Below are 22,114 nucleotides of genomic sequence, written 5' to 3' on the forward strand. Positions count from 1 at the left end.
ATTTTGATGCCTCATCTTTAATGGATGCAATTATCACAAGATTATACGGTCTACCATGTTAGGCATTCATGCATTTTAATATTTTGTTTACAGCCTTCCAGCACCCTTCAGACTTTCTCAGTGAAAACTAATGGAGAGTATTATAGCTCAGGTCTTGGCCCATTCAATATGAATTGCGTTGTTAGCTGGAGACATTTGGAAATGACAAACTGCCAAACAGTTTAATAAATTGTGCAAGCTTTGTTGTTGCAAATAATTCAGAAAGATTGTTCCATAATGGGTGTATAATGGGGAGAAAACCCCTTAGAAGTGTTACTTACACAGCATTTTTTTAATTCTGTCAATAGCCACAGCACAATAGGACATTTAGCTTCTCTGCATGTCTTCTAAATGGTTTTCAGATGTATAGTGTCACTAGCTTTGTGGCAAATTCCATGCATCATTCTAGTGGCCTACTTGATGCAGTAGATTCTGGGTAACTCATAAATATAGGAAGTAGGAACCATTTCCAGTAGTAGTTGGAACTAATTTAGTATAACTAATTTATATAGTTTATAATTTATATAATTAGTATAATTAATTTAGTATAACTAATTTAGCCTTCTCGATAGTGGCACCCATCCTGTGGAATGCCCTCCCACCAGATGTCAAAAAGAAAAACAACTACCAGACTTTTAGAAGACATCTGAAGGCATGTTGGGAGCATTAAAAATTATATATCTTGATGTATTGTCAGTGAGACAAATATAAACCAAATGACTGAAATTGGCTTGTAAAAGATCAATAATTTTTAATGGAAGCAGAGATAAAATGGACAGCTTTGGGGGACATTTTTGCATTATGTAAGTCATTGAAATAGTTCCATGACTTACATAATGCTTCCATCAATAATTCTCAGAACTAAGCAATGACATGGGAAACATTTATCAAAATAATAATAATTTATTATTTATACCCCGCCCATCTGGCTGGGCCTCCCCAGCCACTCTGGGCGGCTCCCAACAGAGCATTAAAAGACAATAGTCTATTAAACATTAAAAGCTTCCCTAAACAGGGCTGCCTTCAGATGTCTTCTAAATGTCAGGTAGTTGTTTATCTCTTTGACATCTGATGGGAGGGTGTTCCACAGGGCGGGCACCACTACTGAGAAGGCCCTCTGCCTGGTTCCCTGTAGCTTAGCTTCTCTCAGTGAGGGAACTGCCAGAAGGCCCTCGGTGCTGGACCTCAGTGTCCGGGCAGAACAATGGGGGTGGAGACGCTCCTTCAGGTATACTGGACCCGAGGCCATTTAGGGCTTTAAAGTTCAGCACCAACAATTTGAATTGTGCTCGGAAACGTACTGGGAGCCATATTACTTTTTGAGGACATCCCTAGTATTACAGTAGCACATGTGTCCACTCTGGAGTATGCATATGTATTACTTTTTACCTAAGGGACAGACTTAGAAATGTGTGGGGAATTGTAAAAATGTTACATTATTTTATTTCTAGGAAATGCATACATTATATAGTTTAAAAGATTAAATGTTTGCAGCTATTGTGATGCGTAGACATCAGAAATAAGTGTGAGTGTCTGCTGTGGAAGGCAGAGGTTGTATGTTGAGGGGAAAGTGAGCTTTTGCCTTTTTTACTCCATCTCCCACTTTCAGGCTGTTCATCTAGACATCCCGGCAGCCTTACCTACTTTGTGAACTGATGGCATTAAATAGCACTTACCACAATCCTGGCTGTTGGAAATTACGGTGGTCATTGCTACAAAACGCTACTACAGGTTTTTGGCGCTCTTGGGGGCAAGATGCTGTCAGATCTATCCGATGTCACCCATTGTTCATATCCATTGCTTCCTAATCCACAGGGGAAAATACATTAAAATATTAAATACTGTAGTTTCAGTTGGAAGACTTGAAGTGTCAAGCTGCTGTTTTCCACTCTAGGTTAGTTGAATGTGAAGTTGTTCACTTGCACTCTGTATTCATATGATAGACATGTTGTAATTAGTTTACAGTACCCTGGAGCTTGAAGCACAGCAGGTGGGCTTTTTGGCAAGCAAGGTTAGTGTAAACAAGAAGATAGGTTGGTGCCATGGTGTGGCAGGCTGCTCTAATCACAAGGTAATTCTTCATCTTCGGTCATTAAAAAGTACCTGCTTTTTCACAGTTCTGGCTGCTTTATTTTTCTTTGATGCAATCTGTGTTTGGCAGATTGATCACAGATCAGCACTAATGGGTGATATCCAATGAAGTCCTACTATGAATAGACCCATTGAAATCAATGCTCCTGCTCTGAGCTACTCTATTTCTAGATACCACCCACCTGCCCATCACCTGAGATCAAACTAACGCTAGATGGCCCAAAGTATTTTCTCTCTGCTTTACTGTTGCAGCTTAAACTGTGCCTATGGAGAAAGATCATTCTCATTGCCAGCTTCAGTTCAACCCAGTGGTGCAAAGGAACATTTTTTTCTGTTATGGGTTGAGCCTGCAAAGGAAGATCCTTTGCCTTTCTGATTTGAATTCCAGCTGGCAATGCAAATGAATATTTGTGCTTATAGCAAGCTCTACTTTGATCCCAAGCAACTTGCTGTGAGTGCTGATCAGCTGATTTTCACTTACAGCAAGCGTGCTTTGGGCACGGATTGCCTATGCTATGCAGTTTCCAATTGGGACTTGCTGTGGCAACAGCAACCTGTGCTTCCCAAGGAGCAATCGGGAGTGTACTTGAAGGCTATGTCATTACCAGCCGGCACCTGACATCGCATATGATCTCAAGGGTGGGAAAGGTGGCTGTTTATGAGGAAAGCAGCCTCATGGACAAAATTGGGACTTGTGCTAGGCTTAATCTGTCCATAGCTGTCAACTTTCAGATTTGAAAATAAGGGATCAGCAGCCTCACCTGTCCTGGGAACAGTCTATGGGATATCTAACAATCCGGGATAGCAGTGGGAAATGGTGGGAAACGGCGCTGGAATAAGGGAATTTCCCGCAAAAAATGGGAAGGTTGATGGCTATGAATCTGTCACAGGGGCTGCCTCATGATTCCTCAACTTGTGGATTTTACAATCTGAGACATGTGGAGTGCAGGCTTTAGGAAAGACTCTAGGACCCATGGTGCTCCCAGCAATAGCACCAGGAGTGTGCCAGGGCATGGAGAATTGGTGATTTTGAGACCATCCATTTTTCACAGATCAATTCTGAGCTGTATGTAGGTGGCATCTGTCATTACTAGAACAGTTACCTTAATGTTATCATTTAAGGCTGCAATTTAACAAAATGTGTGACAAAGGCTCTTCAGACATATTTCATATGGTTTTAAAATGCTTTCAAACATCTGTGTTACTACTGATTTAATTTTAGGAAAAATATTTTCACAGAGAGTTTGTTATTTTGCCCTTGCACCATCTTGTGAACCCTGCATGTTCCTGTGACATGATGCATGCACCAACACTGTATACTGTATATAGGATGCAGAATGAAGCATGTTCATGTTAAGAATATAATTAGCCCAACCAAAAATTATATATAAATATATATATATTTAGCTTGGTGTGTTCATTATAACTTACAGGATGTAAGAACATACGCAAAGTGCTATCTTATAGGACATCAAAGTGGTATGAGAGTAACCAAATATTTAATGGTACCATATATACATGTGGGAAACCACTCATCTGAAGTATCTGCCCATGCAATGAAAAAACGTTACAGTGCTTCCTTACCAATGTGGAAAAACACAGGTATGGTAAAACTATCCTCTCCAATCCAGCAGGAAGGGAATGAAGGATGGTGTCATAGCCAGGTGGGACATAGAGAGTGGCTATTTCTAGCGAATCCCTACCAGCAAACTCCTCTAGGTAGCCAAATAAATAAAGAAATAAGAAAAGGAACGTTCTGAACTTTTCCCAATAGCATCCTTTTCTTTTTCCTCTTGGGAAGTGAGAGACTCAATTAGGGTCCTGGATTCTGCGCCCCCCCCCCCCCAGTATTTCTCCTTGTGCCCACAAGGAGCTTTATAGGCTAATGGACTCTTTGAAGTGTTGCAAAATAGGACATAGCACACTGCAACAGGACAGGGTAAACAAAGGAATGTTGTTGGTCTGCATAGCATAAGTAGAAATGTGTTTCAATTTACGGAAGCCATTTCTGGATTTTTCCTATTTCCCTTCATAATTTGGAATGACCAAGATTCTAGGATAGATAAGACCTGCAGTTCTGAGCCCAAACTTGCTGAATAGTAGGAGAATTTACTTCCATCCTTTCCCTGCTTTCTAGTTATGCATGTGCTTGTAGAACAAGAGTTGGGAATGCCTGACACTCTAGATGATCAACTCCAATGCCCATTAGCCCTAGCCAAGATAACCAATAGTCTGACATGATGGGAATTGTACTTCAGTAACATTTGGAGGTGTGAAGGTTAACCATCCCTGTTGCAAAGTATTGTAGATGCTAAAGAGTCTGTCAGTTCCACTTTATTTATTTGTTTTGGCTCTATTACAACAACTTTTGTCTGGTTGAGCTGATCAAACCCGAATCACTTGTGTGAGCCAATTGGTTTCAGAGTTAATGTGAAATGAGATTTTGTTTTTCTTGGGTCTGGAAATTAATTTCACCTGCAAGTTACCTCACAGAAAGATCTATGTGAAGAGAAACAAATATACTTTGGGATCTGAGGCATAGTCAAATCCAGTATATTATATACAGTGGTAGCTTGGTTCTCAAAGTTAATCTGTTCCGGGAGTCTGTTCAACTTCCGAAACTGTTCGAAAACCAAGGCGCAGCTTCTGGTTGGCTGCAGGAGCTTCCTGCTCTCAATCAGAAGCCACGTTTGGCTGCCGAAAAACATTCACAAACCAGAACACTTAATTCCAGGTTTGCGGTGTTCAGGAGCCAATTTGTTTGACAACTAAGCCATTTGAGAACCAAGGTACCACTGTATTATAGTTTGTATTAACCCTCATATGGCCCAGTCTTGTTATAATTGGCAATGACATTGCAAAAACCCTGAAGGTGAAAGAAACACAACAAACTCTTGGTGAAAGCATATGATGAGCTTTCGGCTTTTCTTTTTTGGGATTCTCTGCTCTCTTTTTACATGCTTGTTATCTAGAGCAACAGTGAAACTTCTACCATCTGTAAAACAAATTGTAACTTTTAAAAGATTTATAGATGGTATGTTTCTTTTTCTGGAGTGTTTCAGAGTGCTCCATCTCCTTCTGCAGCCTTCGGATACGCTTATTCTACTGCAGTCATCTTCTTTCTACAGTAAATTTCAAGCTAAGTACCCTAGGAGTTTCTGAGTGTTTGTTAAGTAGTGATTTATCAGATTCTTCCCATCTAGCTTTCCCCTGCTATAAAGTGAGCATTCAGTTCCCTAATAATTTTTTTTCTTTGCTTTGCTGCTTTCCCCTCTAGCTTTTTTCTTTTAAGAAAGAAGAAAATTCTGATAGGAAACAAATGGGTATGTATCCAAAAGCAATTTTATCCTTTCTGGGAAGTACAGGACTATCTTCAACATTTTCTATAGCTTGAACAGATGGGATTGGAGTACAGTAAATGTTAGGGTTGTCAGCTTAATTCCTCTTTGTCCTATGGTTCCAGCACCACAGGGGCTCTTTATAGAGTTAGCCTTGGTTTTTGTTTTGTTTTTCCAATTTGTGTGCCTCATTTTTTGGGAGGAGAAGCTAGCAAACATTACCTGATTTTATTTCCTTTTAATTTGTCTATTTTTCCATGGCAGTAATTTTATGTCTGAACTAGTAATGATTCAATGCAGTTCACATTCAAATTTGAACCTGTCTAATTCATACTTGCCAAAATAGTCCGTGAACTGAATCACCACCAACCTTTAAAATCCCCATTTCTCTGAATTTTGCAGTGTAGTTCTTCAGCCAAGTAATGTGTAAAAAAAATGCATATACCATGATGAAGTGGGCATAAAAATGCATAATCTGGTGAAAATAATATTAAAAGGCATCATATTAGGGCAAATGGCTTTGCCAGAATATGTATATTAAGCAAAATTGCAGATATTGTGTATATTCAGACAAATTTACTGATGAATTTTCATGAGGACTTAAAAATAAATAAATCTCAAACTGATGTGGAGAACTAAATTTAAGATTGTAAAAATGAGAAACTGCAATTGACAGTTTTATCCCTCCCTAGTCTGAAGCAATGTACTTTAAGCAATGTGCTATTGTTTTAAGAAGTATAAAATAATTCTACACAGTTTCCCAAAGATACAAATATTCTGTTTTCTAGTGTCAGATAAATCTTCTAGTTCAGCTCCCTGTTCACGTTTAATCTTTGTGTTTCAGATGAAACTACATGCAATTATGTCTGTTCCTTTGTAGATTTTAAAAACATTTCAGACATCACCCATGATGTTAGGAAAGCAGAGTACTAATAGACAGGGAAATAGATAGCCATGAAATGGAGAAAAAAAGTCTTAACAGAAGGTTTATTTTTTTTAAAAAAAGTATAGATGATTTTGTTGATATGGTTCTGAAAGTCAGAATCAGAAATATGCTAAAGGTTCAGTCAGGTGAAAGTGGAGTACTTTGTTTTGTTATATATATAATTTTACACACACACACGTATAATTTATTACCCACCCTTCACCCAAGGTGGGTTACAGTGATTGAGTCAAATACAAAATTGCAGTACAGGCGGCAACCATTTTGTGCCAAGGTTCCCTTCCTGGCTCCCGTGTGCATTGGCAGGGCATACATAAGCCTGCCTCATCCCTTTCCACCCCCATTCTGTCCTCTTCCTGGTCCAAAAGGGCCTGTGCGTTTGGTGGCACCAGAATCCACAATAAATAGTAGCAGCATAAAAGCATCAGCACATCATTACAGCATCACATAACAATACACTCCCCATCTCCTAAAGCCTGAGGAATAAGTTACATCATTGCCTGCCAACAGAAGCTGAACAATTTTGGAGGGGTGGGCATTGCGTAGCGTGAAGGCTACCACAGAGGAGGCCATCTCACATGCCCTAACGTAGCGTGAAGGCTACCACAGAGGAGGCCATCTCACATGCCCTAACGTAGCATGAAGGCTACCACAGAGGAGGCCATCTCACATGCCCTAACTTAGCCATCTCAAAAGATGTGACCCAGCAGACATAAAGTCACAATAGCAAATAGGATGTCAATCCAAACTGGGGAGGGGGGGGGAACCTGATAACTTCCTGGTTATTCAATGAAATAATCCTGAGAATCCTTCAGTATAGTACTGGAAAAGAAAAGCCAGCTTTCTACCATCCTTCACCACACATCTAATGGTAGGTTAACAAATAAAAAACAAAACCCTTTCTTTCTATTATGAGGCATATGCTAAGTTGTGAATGATCTACTAGATACACAGATGAGATTGATCAGAAGCTTTTTTTTATAATACAGTGGTACCTCGGGTTAAGTACTTAATTCGTTCCGGAGGTCCGTTCTTAACCTAAAACTGTTCTTAACCTGAAGTACCACTTTAGCTAATGAGGCCTCCCTCTGTCACCGCACCGCTAGAGCACGATTTCTGTTCTCATCCTGAAGCAAAGTTCTTAACCCGAGGTACTATTTCTGGGTTAGCAGAGTCTGTAACCTGAAGCATATGTAACCCGAGGTACCACTGTACAATTCTTATAGTTCTGTCCCCCCCCCCCCAGCCATACCTTGTCAGTCCGACTTGTAAGTATATAATTTAATTAAGCCCTTTTTTAAGAGTATAGGCTACTTCTCATAGCTTGAGGAACATGCATTTTATCCAGGAATAATTATTCATGGCAAAACTGGCTTTTAATAGTTCTGGATTGTTAGTAGCAACTATGAAGATTATATAGGCAGCAAAGGTTTATATGGAAATCTAAGCACTCTTTTTTTGTCTTCTTTTTTTCATGGCAAACAATCTACCCATAGAGATCAGGAGGGATGCACACTTAAACATTCAGCTTGCCATCTTGGTTATGGATCCAATCATTTCTGAATTTGCATTTAGTATTTTCCACAGGCAAGCTTAGGTGAGATGGGTAGGATCTCTTGTGACATATTAATATAAGCATGTGATACCTAATGGAATAGTGAAGCCTATTAGGCTGTCATCGTGTTGTGTTATGTGTGAAGGCATATACAAATTTTTAAAAGTAAAGTAACTTTTAGCAGTGTATAATTCTGCTACTCTTCTCTGAAGGCAATTTTTTTAACTCCCACATTTGGTTATGAGTTTTGGATTAATTCTTGAATAAAATAAATCCTCTAAACATGATCAAACCTGGATGCTGAAACAAGTGCCTTTCTTAGGAAATAGTTTCTTTACAGTCAAAAGAGTTGATAATTTTTTCACTAAGGGTCATGACCCCTTTCTTCAGTTGTGGGTGCATCACATTTTCCCATCATTTATATGTTGCTGGAGAACTAAATTTACCCCTCCACACACCCCAAACGTGTATTCCATGTGTGAATTCTGGGTGGAATGTGTCAAGATGCTTTGGGAGTACACTTGTTAGTGTCAGAAAAATGATGTAACGTATCATAACACATTTATTCTCAAGGCATTTGAGAAACTTATTAAGTCAACTATTATGGGCATAAGGAGACATACTTACATATTTATGTGATTTCCCCCCCCCCTCCCAATAAAGCACAAGGATCAATCTTTGGAAGAGAAGGAACAAAAGAATTTGAAGATTCTCGCCAACCCTACCCCCACCCCAAAAATGTTTTAAGCATTTAGAATTAGGGAAAGAACAGGAGGAAAAGGTACTGTTAGTGAATTGTGAAGGGCTGAAAAGTGTTTCTGGTGCTTAAAAAAAAAATGGAAGTGAAGTCAGATTAGAATGGACGATGTTGAATCTTAAAGGAAAGAGGCCCTAACTTAATTCTCCCAGGTGCTGTGTGGGAACATTTGAAATTCTTCATCAGCATCTCCAAGGGACTGCTGGGCATATGGCTCTCCACATGGGGTCCTTCACATTAAGTTTGAGGTGCTAATTTTTTAGATTATATAACTTTAAACATTAAAATTCATTCTGCTCTCTTATGTAACTACACCTCCTTATATGTGCTATATTTAATTAAAATTTAAAAATAAATTGGTGCCCACTAAACCTGGTGGGGCTGCTAGAATGTCATGGTGTGGCTAATGAGGTCACAGGGCATGGTCAGGTTTCTGCCATACTTCTCCCCTTGGAAACATACCAGGGACACTTAAGCACTGCAGTTTTGCAAATAGTAACTTCCTCAGCTGAAAAAATTATTTGGTTCCAAAGGGGACCTTGCTGTCACAGTTGCTTCTCTGATTTGCGAATAGACATGTTGCCTCCATCTGTTCTGTTTTCCCCCTCTGTACTTCTTCTTTGCAAAGAAACAGTGGACATTTAAACATTTCAGTTTTATTAATACTTAGCACTTAACAGAGATTTAGTCTTATGCTCGCTCTCATGAGTATACATGCAGTTGTGTCATAATTCCTCAGTAGTGAACGGAAACTTATATCTCTGCTCATTTGGTAATGCTCCCTCAATCCTGTTTTACACACACACACACACACACACACACACACACACAAACACACACACACACACGAGAGAGAGAGTTAGTTAGTTGCTGGAAACTCACAATTTGTAGGCAGTAGAAAAGATGTTAGACATTTTATCTGAATAAAATATATGAACCACCAGTGCTTGGAATGTTCATTTTAGAAAAGGAACAAAATAGTTCACTTCCAATTCATGCAGTGCACTTTCCCATTCATAATAATTGCTGCCTGCCACTCAGCTGTTAAAGGCTGCACTCCCCCAATGCCAACCCTAAACCATGCCAAGAACTAAAGTTAAAAATAAAAAAGAACAGAAAACATATATCTTAAATGAACACCTGTAGTTGTATTAATGTAATGGTTAAGAGTGTTGTACTAGGACCTGGAAGACCAGGGTTCAATTCTATGCCCACTTAATTGAATACAATGGGACTTACTTCTAAGTAAGGTATAAATCATCATCATCATCATCATCATTAAAATGAATGGGATTATGTTAGTGACTGAAGCTAACCCATGCCTCTTCAGTATAGTTTACCATTACATATACAAGAGTACATCTCTTCAGTAAATATTAGGTTCAGGACTATTACATTTTATTTCAGTTAAAATGTTAGAAAAATGATTCTCTCCGCCCCCTCCCACACACCATAGGATCAGTTCTAAATACTATAGCAGCAAGTTCCACAAGCTTCTCCAGTACACTACTGCTGGTGCGGGCACTCAGACATTCACACAAAGTATCTTAAAGTTTTATAAAAGCAAGGATTTGTTTAGCTCAGAATTCCTCTCCCTTTTGGCTATCCAGTCAATACACCATTCCACCTTCCCGCTCAAAGTGAGATTGCAGCTGGAAGTGTGGGAACAAGTGTGCCCTGCTAATGCAGTAGTCTGGGGCTGAGAAACAAGATGAACATCTAGTGTTCTTCAAAGTACTTTTAATATTTTTGTTCTATTTGAAGCAATTATGGTAAGTTATTGTTCTTATTTCTGATGGGAGTTAGCGCTCTTGCATATGCCCGTATCATATTTCCAAATACATTAAACATAAATAAACGAGGCCCAGTCCAGCTCACGGGAAAACTTTTTTTGTAGACACTTTGTAGACACTATCCCTCAACCATAGAAAGGCTCAGTTCAGCCCATGAAGAAACAAGATTCTCTTCTTCCCCCTTTATGATGCCAGCCAAATCTCATCTCTCCTCTCCTCTCTCTGCCCCCCTAGCATTAAAAAGGGTCCAGTACTACCCCTGAATTAATCAAATTATACACAACCAAACATGCTTTTGGATTCATTTGCCACTATTCCTTTCACTGAAATGTTTATATATCTCTATGCCTATATCTGGCAGTGATGAAACTGGAAGACGAGCAGTGAACTCGTTAGATAGCCATGCCGGGATGGGGGAGATTGTGCTTCCTGGTGCTTTTTCCTGGTGCTTGCAAAAGGAGGGCAAAGTACCTCCATCTCAGAGAAGAGCCATTAGCAGCTTGCAAATGGATGCATCTATTTGACTCAGGTTGATCTGATTGCTTGGAGAGGCTCTTCAGAGTCCTGCTCTAGTGCTGTGAAACTTTCAGTGCATTTCTGAGGGAATCCTGACCTGCTAGAGTTTATTCAAAGGGAAATGAAATAAAAAAATAGAAGTTCAGAGGGGTCCTCCACCCTCTGTAAGCCACCCATACTGGAATTGATTATTTCAAAAACTTGTTTTACCCATGGACACAGGGTTGAAACCTTAGGGATGATTATCATCACCAGAGATGATTGGCCAGCACAAGAGATGACTAGGAACAGGTCTCTAAATATGAAGGAATGTATTGCAAATGAATGAAAGGAGCATAGAAAGAGCCATTCTATAGCTTTATAGTGATTGGGTTTTAGTGTGGGGGGTGCCCCACCTGCATTAAGTAACGATTTTCCACTGTTTCTTACCATTAAGGTATTGTTAATTGACCAAATTACAAAGCAAGGAAAACTGGCACATTTATATTTACTCTTCTCATAAGTTTTCTGTAGAATAGCAGAAGTATTGAGAGGAGGAGGAATGTGTCCCTTGAGACGGAAGTACCTAAAACATACAATGCCTGTTTGGTTTTAAAAGAAACTGAATTTAAAACTTCTTCTCTTTGAAGTTACATTTTTTTGTCTTGTAACATCTTCTCTGTGAAGTTTACATATATTAGGTTGCATCTAATGTCGAAATGTTTTTTGCCTGCAAGAGAATGCATAAGCAGCAAATTGATGTGCAGCAAATTGTACAATCTGTTGCGCATGAAGTTTCTGCTAGCTCAGCTGTGGAGTCCAATTCCTCCATTGCCTAAGATTAAAACCCACCTGTCTGCTACCATAAGAGCCCTTGCCATACAGGACAGAAAACTTTGGATACAGCCTTTTAAAAATTGAGATGGCAAAGCTGTGTGTGGAAAGCATTTGCTTAAATTTAAACAAGTGAATAATTTACTGCATCAAACATGAAATGGGTTGGGGAAAAAGACTCCTGCTACAACAGTAGACAACTAAAGAAGTAAAACCAGTCTAGATTTCTTGGAAAGCTGCAGAAGAAATAAGGTCAGAATATTTAATTATAACCCAATCAACCTTTCGTGAGCAGCGTGTCAGTTTTACTTTTGAGAACCAAATGAAACATTTCTTTGTTTCTCAAGCACAGGCTTTTAAGACAGGAGGTGTTGTATCATTGTATTAAGAGGATAAAAATGGATTGTTTGATCTTCTGAATTTTAATGTGTTGAAAAGATTATTGGGAAGAAAATTGCATTCTCTGAAGTGGCAGAAATATTATTCAGATAACATTAATTACATGATAGTTCCCCCCCTTTAATAATGGGTGTATATTCCAGTTTGGGTTTGTAACAAACAGAGTGGCTTTAAAGACTTGAGAAATTTATTTTTCTTTAAAAAAATCATTACCATGAGTATAGCACTTAAACTTGCATGAGTTCTTTAATTATTGTGGTGGTTATGGTCCATTGTTCATTATGTTGTGTGTGTTTGCTTTTTCTAATGTGCTGTGGGTATTAAACATAAGATCCTCACATACTGCAAAAAAATTAAAAGACATGATTTGAAAGGAAGTTTATCTCCTATCATCAAGCTGTGTGCCTGAAGTGCATATTTTGTGAGAGTGTTTTGTCCTCAAAAGCACAAATAATAATATGGTACCACAGTAGTAATTTATCAAAACATGGCAAAAAAAGGAAAGAACAAAGGAGTCTATATCAAACACCTTGATCTCAAACATATTTAGCTTGGAAATCCCATTTTATTTCAGTGAAACTTGCTTCCAAGTGTCTTGTGTCTACCTCAAGGCAACAATAAAGAAAAACGAGTTGACATTTTTGCATGTTTTAGCCACAATTTGACAAGTTTTCAGACCAGAAGCCATCAGTGATGTAAATGTCACACATTATGTGGTCAGGACCATTTCCCAGAATCTGTGATTTGCCTCTTTGTAACTTCCAGACAGCCTTCTCCAACTGAGTGAACTGTGATTCTACTGGCATTATCAATTCAGGGATTGATGACGATTTAAGGGTGTGTGGTTGTGGGGGCATTGTAGACAGTGAGGTTGGAGGGAAATGAAATGCAGAAAAGCGCAGAAAGTGATAATTGTATAATTGGCAAGTCACTGAACAGTTGTTGATATCCCAGGCACGCAGGCATCGGTAAGCCAATGAACACACGCCATGTCCTAAGCAAGCAATCAAACAAACAAAAACCCACCATTGACTCAGTTCAGTCCTCAAGTGATAGCACTGAACCTCTTCAGGTATTCAGGGGTTTCATGTTGCAGTCTCACTTAAGTTTCTTTGCTCTACGATGTTAACTCCAAAGTCAATTCAAATGCTCCTACAGTGGCATTTTGCCTTTTCTCATATTGGTCCATTTATTATTTTGCATATTGATTGCTAATGGGACTTCTAGCCACCAGACTCTATCGCTTTGTATTCACCCACCATTACTTCAGCTTTGAGGGGAACATCATCAGGTCAATAAACACAGCAATAGGCACTCACATAATTCAACAGTAGGCCAACATCTTCATGGTTCACTGTTAACCGTGTGGCTTATCCCCAGACCATGTTACCCAGTTCAGCCATGTTCATCTGATAATGGGGTTTGTATTCCACACAAGCTTGACACCATTATAAACGTGTTAGCTTTTGCTGTGCCCGCAAGACTGTTATTTTATTTTATTAAGTGAAATCCTGCTCATTTAGAGGTTTAATTTAATAACAATTCCGCTAGGCTTCAAGGTGCTATTTTACTAGTCTTGTGAAATCATATTAACACATTTATTTAACAGTTTACCTTCCATTATCATTATCGGAAAGCCTTTGTACAAAGTTTTTAGTAGTGTTACACTGTAATAACTTGCTAATTATTATATTGCAATGCCTCCCTTTTTATGTGTGTGTCAACATGCCTAAGAACTACACGATGTGCTATTTATTGGGGGTCTAAGTGATACCAAGTCCTTTACTGTGATTTGATTTGTTTTGTTTTTGCAAGACTTACTGTCACCATATAATGTTACTGTGCAAATTAATTAATGAAGGAAAGGGTACTTCATCACTGGTATTTTTTCTTCCCCTTGTAATGCTTCCTGTATTTATATACTGCAATTGCACTGTGACAACTTTCTTTCTCTATTTTCTATTTAACTTTTCTTATTTTTTCTGTTTCTTTTGCAGCAAATTTGCTGGATAGAGTTTCTGCTCGCTGCTTGTTAAATATGTTCTTTTTTTCTGTCAATTACCACAGGTTTAGTCCCTATGAGTGGTATAACCCACACCCTTGCAACCCCGACTCAGACGTGGTGGAAAACAATTTTACCTTGCTAAATAGTTTCTGGTTTGGAGTTGGAGCTCTCATGCAGCAAGGTATACGATTCAGCCTGCTCTTTCCCCTGGGTGCCATGTCCCACTTTTTGCTGGGGGTGACAGTTCTCTCTTTTTCTGGCACAAATTGCTTGCATGGGTGCCTCTGTGCATGTAACCATAAACCAGCTTTTAACATTAATACACCTAGGCATTCTTGAATCCCACTTTCTGAAAAAGTGTACCCAGCAAAATAAGATAAATCCAAACCTCAATATTCTCAGGACACTTCCCTCTAACCTGGATATAGGTACATCTCACTGCCATTAATTGATGCACTAGTCTGTATTTTTCAAACAGTGACATTTTTGCAAAGCAAGAGCTGAAAGCATGATTACCTCTTTACTATTGTCTACTTTGGATGTAGACCTTCATTTTCCGTATTCAGCTCTGAAATGAGATGCCATTTATTGCATGGTTAATAAATGCCATCCCAGTTTGCAATAATTCTTGCAACCATGTTCTGTTTGAGATTCCTTAAATGCAAATTAATAAAGGCAAGGCAAACGTTGACGACGTAGCACATGCTGTACGGTATGTGCAAAGATATGCATTTTAAAAGATGGATGCTAAAATTATAGGGATGCTCATCTGAGAACAGATAATAATACATCAACAGGGTATTTATTTATTTTGGTTATACAGTACACTCCTCTTGTGCCTATTTTGTTTAATTTACAAGAGGGCAATATAAGCGGTAGTCCTAAACAATATAATCTATATTAATTGTTAGGGTTAATTGCTAGGTTCCTCTCTCCCCCAGTGTAATACGACATATATAAAAGGAGGGCAGTATAATGTTTGTCATCTAATTAACATTACTTATTTTAAAATTCATTGTTCTTCATGCTATCATTGCTTGCCTTTAGTAGACTACACCCACATTTCCATGGAATACCAAAAACATTTGTCCCCTTCTTGAGCGTATTTTTCAACAGATATTTTAAGAGAAGTTGACAGTTGCAGGAGAGTATATGTACACATTTAGGTGCTAGGACCAGCATTTAATTTCGGCAACCAAAAGTACAGAAGGTGGACATGTGTATTTGGGTATCTTGTGCAGGTGGGGGGGCATTTATTTTGTTTTCATTTTAAATGACAGCATTTCCTTTTGGAAAAGTAATTAATGTACTTGACAGAATGTCTTAGGAGACATGTAGGAGTTAGGGCATATTGATATAACTGCCCTCGAGCAGGAAGTTAGAACAACTTTAATTAAACCTCTACCACGCTTGTAAACTGCTCTGGATTCTTGTTGTTTTTGAAGTTACTGATACGTGGAGACCTACAATAAATATAATCTAGCAGTGGGCACAATCCAGTCAGAGAGACGCAATTGTAATTTCCATTTATTTCAACAGAAAAGAGTTAAATACACTCTTTCATTCAAATTATAAATGTTTAACTCTGGCTGGATCTGACATGTCCAGTGTGTTCTTTGCAGTCTGAACATTTTATTCTTAAACATCCTTTCATATGAGTAATACAAAATGCATCAGCATTTTAAAAGACAGAAACGACAATCAGATCATGATTTAGAAAAGCACTTGACAAATAGATAAGCCAAATATATTGCATAGTGGTAAATCTCATGCCATACTCCTGTAAATTAATAATAGCCTAAATAGAAATAAAATAAATATATTTTATGAAACATAGGACTATCTACAAACCATACCACAAGGAGAGGACTAGGTTGAGTGGAAAGGAGTCCTGCACATGCCCAATATCCACTTTATTTCATCCCTGGAATGCAGTTGGTTTCATCTAAAGAGAACTGATCACAATTTTTGCTGTGGAGGTAGCAAGACATATAGGTTTGTAATCTGCAAGAAAAGGCAAACATACAGTGAAGGACCAAACAAACCATGAACAATGGAACATAAGAACATAAGAAATGTTCATGGGTCCCAAAGGTCCATTAGAACATAGTCTTCCTCCTCCTATAATTATTTTCTTGCCTCTGAAAAAGATTAGTGCAAAGAACCTTCATTTGTTTGTTTCAAACATAATTTCAAACCATAGCTTGGTGCAAGGTAAACTATCTTCTGCTCATTCACTTACTTCTCCCTGCCTTCTCCCCTCACAGTCTCTGATTTCATTTCCATTTAGTGGCAAATTAGCATTTAGTTACATTTGAATTGAACCAGGGAGAGAAAACACACATGAGCAAGACATTCCATGCTTTATAACCCCATTTTTATAGGCTAGTGAATTTCTGGCACTACTGGGGGTCCAATCTCATGGGAGTCAGCCATTTCCCTTAGCAGGAAACAGGAAGTCTCCTTAAGACATAGTCTTGCATTGTATTGGGTCTAGTGTGGGAGAGGCATATAAATTATCCTACCTACTTGGTCTAAGGGTCAGGGGTCCCCTTTTCTCTTTACCTGGTCTAAGCTGATGGCGTAGTTCAGGTAATAACCTCAAATGAAAAGTTCCCCGACAAGGTGTAATAATTTTTGAAACACACTAATATCTGCATCATTGACACCCCCCTCCCCAAACACACTTCCATGAATGCTGGAGGCTACATGATAGAGGAATCTCATTCATTCCTTGCCCACACCTCTCTGCTCCCAGGAAATTGTGGGATATAGTGCTGGACATGACGTTACCTTGGGTACATGACAGTCAGCCCCTAACCAGGCTCTGTTTCACAGGCTTTGGTGGCACTCTCTCTTAATCCTTGGGTAAGATATGAACTTGTGGTAATTGGGGCAACTATGGCAAACATTTCTACTGTTCTTTTCTCTCAAGTCTTGTTTGACTTTCCTAAGTGTCGATTTTTTTGAGAAAGCAGTAAAAGCTGTTTGGCAGTATTAGCATTTTAGTGTCTTTTAAGTGTCTGACTGACAGGGCCTAGGAGCGACTACATCAGAAAGGTACTTTTCTACTTTTTCCCTTGCAGAATTCTAGGCAAAGTCTGGCGCTGGAGTTGGCTGTCATGTCCAAGTCTGTCAGAGCTTTTTTTGTTTGAAACAGCAAGGGTAAGATGAACTGCAGGGTAAGATGGGCTGTTTTGGATCGAATAGTCCAGTTATGATACCACTTCTTATTTCTTTTTCTTCCCCCCCCCTTTCCTTTCCTTTCTTTTTCTGTTCTGTAATTGATGTTGAGTTTGGCATAAGCTCCATTCATCGGAAGATGTGTTACCTTTCTGGACCAGTTCCTTAACTGATGCAAAATAAACAGTATAATTAATCAGGAATAAAATAGTCCATCTTGCCTTCATTCCATTTTACCCAAGTAAAACAAAAATGAAAAAAAAATCCTTGCCAACTGATTAAAATTTCTAATCCTTTATCATAATGACACTATGGATATATTTCTTTTGAAACACCTTGTTGCATATATGCATTGCAACATTCTTTTGCATATTTTTGGAACAAATGTATATGTATATATATATATATTTGCCTTGCCAATATTAGTTAATTAAAATATTCTGTTTTCCATTTTTAAGAATTTCATGCATGCCAACTTACAATTTTATATTTTTGCAAATTAAGAAAAAAATATATTACGGCTTCTAATGATGAAGCACAAAAGGAGGCTATGTGCCTCCCATACTATTATTAGGCTCTAAATTAGCACTAATCATTATGTACATTACAAATTAATATCTAAAGCCCCCCTCTGTTTTTAGTGCCATGATCAGGCAACTCCAGCAATGCCCTTATAGTCTGTCTTCATATAATATAGGTGTAAGAGTAATAGTTCTACTGCTCTCTAGCAAATGAAATGTGTAGCTTGACCACCCCATTTATCTTAAGCTGTGGGGCTAACTATAGAGATGGGAGATGTTTCATTTTACCATTGGCTTGCTACATATAGATTCATTATGGTGACTTTTCTTTTTTAAGGCGGCAACATTTTCAGGTTTGTAGCACCCTCTTTGTATCAGAGTTTCTCTGATACATTTTTCCTGATTCCTTGGGGCAACAGCTTATTTGTTACAGAAGTCAAAACATTTTATGAGCTGCCAGATTAGTGGTTCATAAATGCTTTGAAGAGCTGCTGCAAGATTTTACTGGGAGGCTCAGGACTGCTGTTTGTTTTTAGTTCTCTTTTAACAGCTTAAGTGTCTTCTCTGTCTCATTTTATTTTTTCATTGTCACTTGATTTAAAGCTCATTAAAACTAATAATCTGGTTATGCACTAGATCACGGCCAAATATTGATTTGGACCTCCCATTGCTATATTTTTGGGTCCCATAAATGCTTGATTTGCCTAAAGCTTTTTTACCCTTCCCTTTTTGAGTGGAATTTGGTTTTATTTTCAGTTTCAGTTCTGCGTCTGTATAAGCAAAATGTATGCCTGTCACTTTATTTATTTTTGCTCAGTGATTCCATTCTCACCCCTGTGACGAAAGCAAACAAACTCAAAAGAACTGAATTCTAACAATGAGAAACACGAATGTTTATGCACTGGATTCATCTTTTCCCCCCTGATTTCCGTTAGGTTCCGAGCTCATGCCCAAAGCCCTCTCCACCAGGATAGTGGGAGGCATTTGGTGGTTTTTCACACTTATCATCATTTCCTCGTATACCGCTAATCTAGCCGCCTTTCTGACAGTGGAGCGCATGGAGTCCCCCATCGATTCAGCAGATGATTTAGCGAAACAAACAAAGATCGAATATGGAGCAGTTGAAGATGGAGCAACGATGACCTTTTTCAAGGTAGGCCCTTTGCCATTTAATTGGAGGGGGATATTACTTCCTGTGCAGTTTGTTAGCAGGTGGAGAAATTACCTTAGTCATTCAGATTATCACATTTTGGTAGGGTTAGAAAAGTATGATGTCCTATTCATGCATTTTAAAAAAATCATTGGAAAGTAAAAAGGCAGCTTTCTTACATTATACCTTATGACAGTGATAAACACTAACCCCCCCCCCCCCGTCTGAGATGAAACAATATGTTAAGGGATTCACTGCCTTGCTAGATACATGATTTCTTGTGTTGCTTTAAAAGTTAGATTCATAAATGTATAGGGAAATACCCGAGAGTTAAGAACCATATTCAGTACATAGTTGCCCCATCCCCGCAAAAAAACAACATTCAGTTATTATTATTATTAATAAATTTGTATATACCACCCTTCATCTGCAGATTCATACACACGTGCTCCATTCCAGTGAGCGACTCTGCAGAAATCCTAGGAGAGGACTGGAAGCTCAGATCACTCTTGTTTCCCCATTCACCACTTCTGTGGAAGATGTGAAGTAGCTCTGAATGAGAGGGTACTCACTCCTTTGTGGGTGTTATTGCTGATCAAGATGATGATGGGCAGGTCTGCAGTACCCTCACTGCCTCCCACTGCAGTTTGTGGCCTGAACAGTTGTTATTCTTTCCAATTCATTTAAGTTCTTATGGTATGCACTGATAGTGGCGGTAGTTCTTTATACCTGCTTTTCTTCAGTCTGCCAGTGTAATTGTGGGGGAGTGCACTGCCTGTCCAGCCACTGCCCCTTACTCTGTCTCTTATACCATTGGTATGGGCAAAGAAAAATGACCTACAAATGAGTTTGTTATTTTAAAATTTTGAGTGCCACTTGGGGTATTGTTTTTTGGGGGAAGGAGTTGTTGGAGAGTGTGAGGTTGTTGTTGCTTTTTATGCTATTTTTTGTATTTTTATTTTGTGTCTTATGATTTATGTGGAATTTTAAAAATTCAGTTGTATACTTTCTGATGTTTGTTTATTGTTTATGGCTACTTTTGTAAGTGGCCTTGAGCATGGATTTAACTTTAAAAAGGCAGCAGACAAATGAAATGATGGGTGATGAATGGATTCCTCTGATAAAGCCTTCTAAATTTAAAGTGGTCTTTAAAATAAAAGGGATGAGGGAATTGGGTGAGTTCCTTTTTGGGGGACTTAAATAAAAAGAACCTGATCAAAGGAGAAAGTGAGCAGCTAAATGCTATATGAAGGTACTGAGAGTAAGAATTGATTCACTGGTACTGTTATTAATTTATGTAAGATTTGAATGTGCACATAACCTAAGATTATCTTGGCATTTAGAAAGGGAGGATTAATGCTGCAAAGATGGGCCATTGCCAGCACAGGAGCATAATGGCTGCGGCAAGTGCAGGGAGACCCACAGGAATGGACACAGGAGACTGGTATTGGGTTGAATTAGGCCACAATTTTATTGATTACAGGAAAGAGTAGATTTGGCTAAGGCACTGGGCGTGTATCCATCATCAGGCAGCCCTCCTGGTACCTGTTAGGAACCTGGTGGGGTTGACCTTGTGTAGGGAAGTCGCCCCTGACATGGATTGTGTGCCATGATCCTGTACAGGCTGCCACTGGGTGAAATATGTTGGCCCATCATTCCCTTTTTGGCTCCTGGACAGAGTCACCCCTCCTGGACCCCTCCCTGTGACTAAAGATCCAGTCCAATGCCTTATCTGCCAAAGTTGTGACAGTTGCTATAAGGCAGGTGAAAACCTGCAAGCAGGCCAGTTTGCTTGCAGGAGAAAATTCCTTCCTGGCCCTGAATACAGAGACCGCGTAAATCATAGCAAGGTCCATATGCCCCATACCCACTCCCCACTGAGCATGCCCCTAACAGATTGGGTGGGTGGGAAATCCAGTGATGAACATCCAACAGGATGACCTGCACTTGACCACCCCCTTAAATAGACCAGGGGTGGGCTGGGTGCAACCCCCAAGCCCCTGCCCCTGATTCGCCTTGCAGGCACTGCCCACACATACCTGAGAGGTCATTGAGGCCAAAGGTGGGTGTCACCAGGTGATCGTCCCCTTCCCTGGCCTCACTGATAGATGGCAGCCTCCATGGACCCACCACAGTCATGACATGTGGCAAACATCATCCATCTGGAGCCCCAGATAAGCGGTTATTCTCCTCAGTGAGCCACTAGGTGCAATTCAGATTTTTTCAGATTTCTCCAAGATGTCATGGATAATCACTTGTGTTTCCCTATTTTTGTGGAGATGTTATGTAAACATTAACATAGTTCTGATGGAACTATGGAATTTGGAACTTATTAATATTCAGTAGCTAAAAGTACCGTAAACAAGCTACCATGCAGGTAGTATTATAGAATTTTTTCTTCCAAAAATCTGTATGGGAAATAGAGGTAATAGGTTTGTAGGAATTAACTGTAACTAATCAATCAAAGCTGCCTTAATGGCAGGGATATTTGAAGCTGTCAAAACAAAATCTAGAGAAGTTTAAAGAATCTGGTTTTCTTAATTTTAAAATGAAACAATATGATTAAAGTCTCAGGGCACAAAGAGATTATGACACAAAGTATTTATTCAGTCTTACCAAAGAACTCTACAAGACTTTATTTTATTTTATGTCTGCCTGATACTAGTGGAAGACTTTGATGTTGTATTCTTTCTGATTGTCAGGCTGAACTTGAAAGCATTTTGGGGGGCAATTTTTCTGAGTAAAATATTCTAGCCCAAATGGTGTTATGCTGCTGCTTTTTCCTTTACTATTTCTCTTTTCACCTCTTTGTATTTTCCTTGTTAATTTGTTCTGGTGTATCTTTGCAACCCCTGGATGGAATGCTATGCCTTCTAGCACTACAGAGTTGAATGAGAGTCATTCCTGACTATTGGAAGAACTTTCCCAAACAATTAGCTTGGGAAACATCCATCTTCAATAAGTGTGGCCGGTTATTCATGTATGACTCTGTTCTATCTTCACTGTTGGAA

At 39.0% G+C, this 22,114-nt stretch overlaps 1 protein-coding gene across 4 annotated transcripts in view; it reads left to right on the forward strand.

Annotated features, from left to right (window-relative positions):
• The window catches only part of GRIK2 (glutamate ionotropic receptor kainate type subunit 2), a 432,214-nt gene that overhangs the window by 317,321 nt on the left and 92,779 nt on the right, over positions 1 to 22,114 (forward strand). For 3 of the 4 annotated variants that reach the window (XM_083731114.1, XM_083731116.1, XM_083731115.1), the window contains exons 13-14: positions 14,312 to 14,430; positions 18,889 to 19,106. In XM_083731114.1, the coding sequence (XP_083587240.1) occupies positions 14,312 to 14,430; positions 18,889 to 19,106 (337 nt within the window). Of the gene's footprint in view, positions 1 to 14,311; positions 14,431 to 18,888; positions 19,107 to 22,114 lie in introns of those variants that run through there. The other variant, XM_083731117.1, reaches the window with a different exon arrangement.

Source organism: Podarcis gaigeae, assembly GCF_964106915.1.
Source record: "Podarcis gaigeae genome assembly, chromosome: 3".
In the NCBI taxonomy this organism is placed as follows: Eukaryota; Metazoa; Chordata; class Lepidosauria; order Squamata; family Lacertidae; genus Podarcis; species Podarcis gaigeae.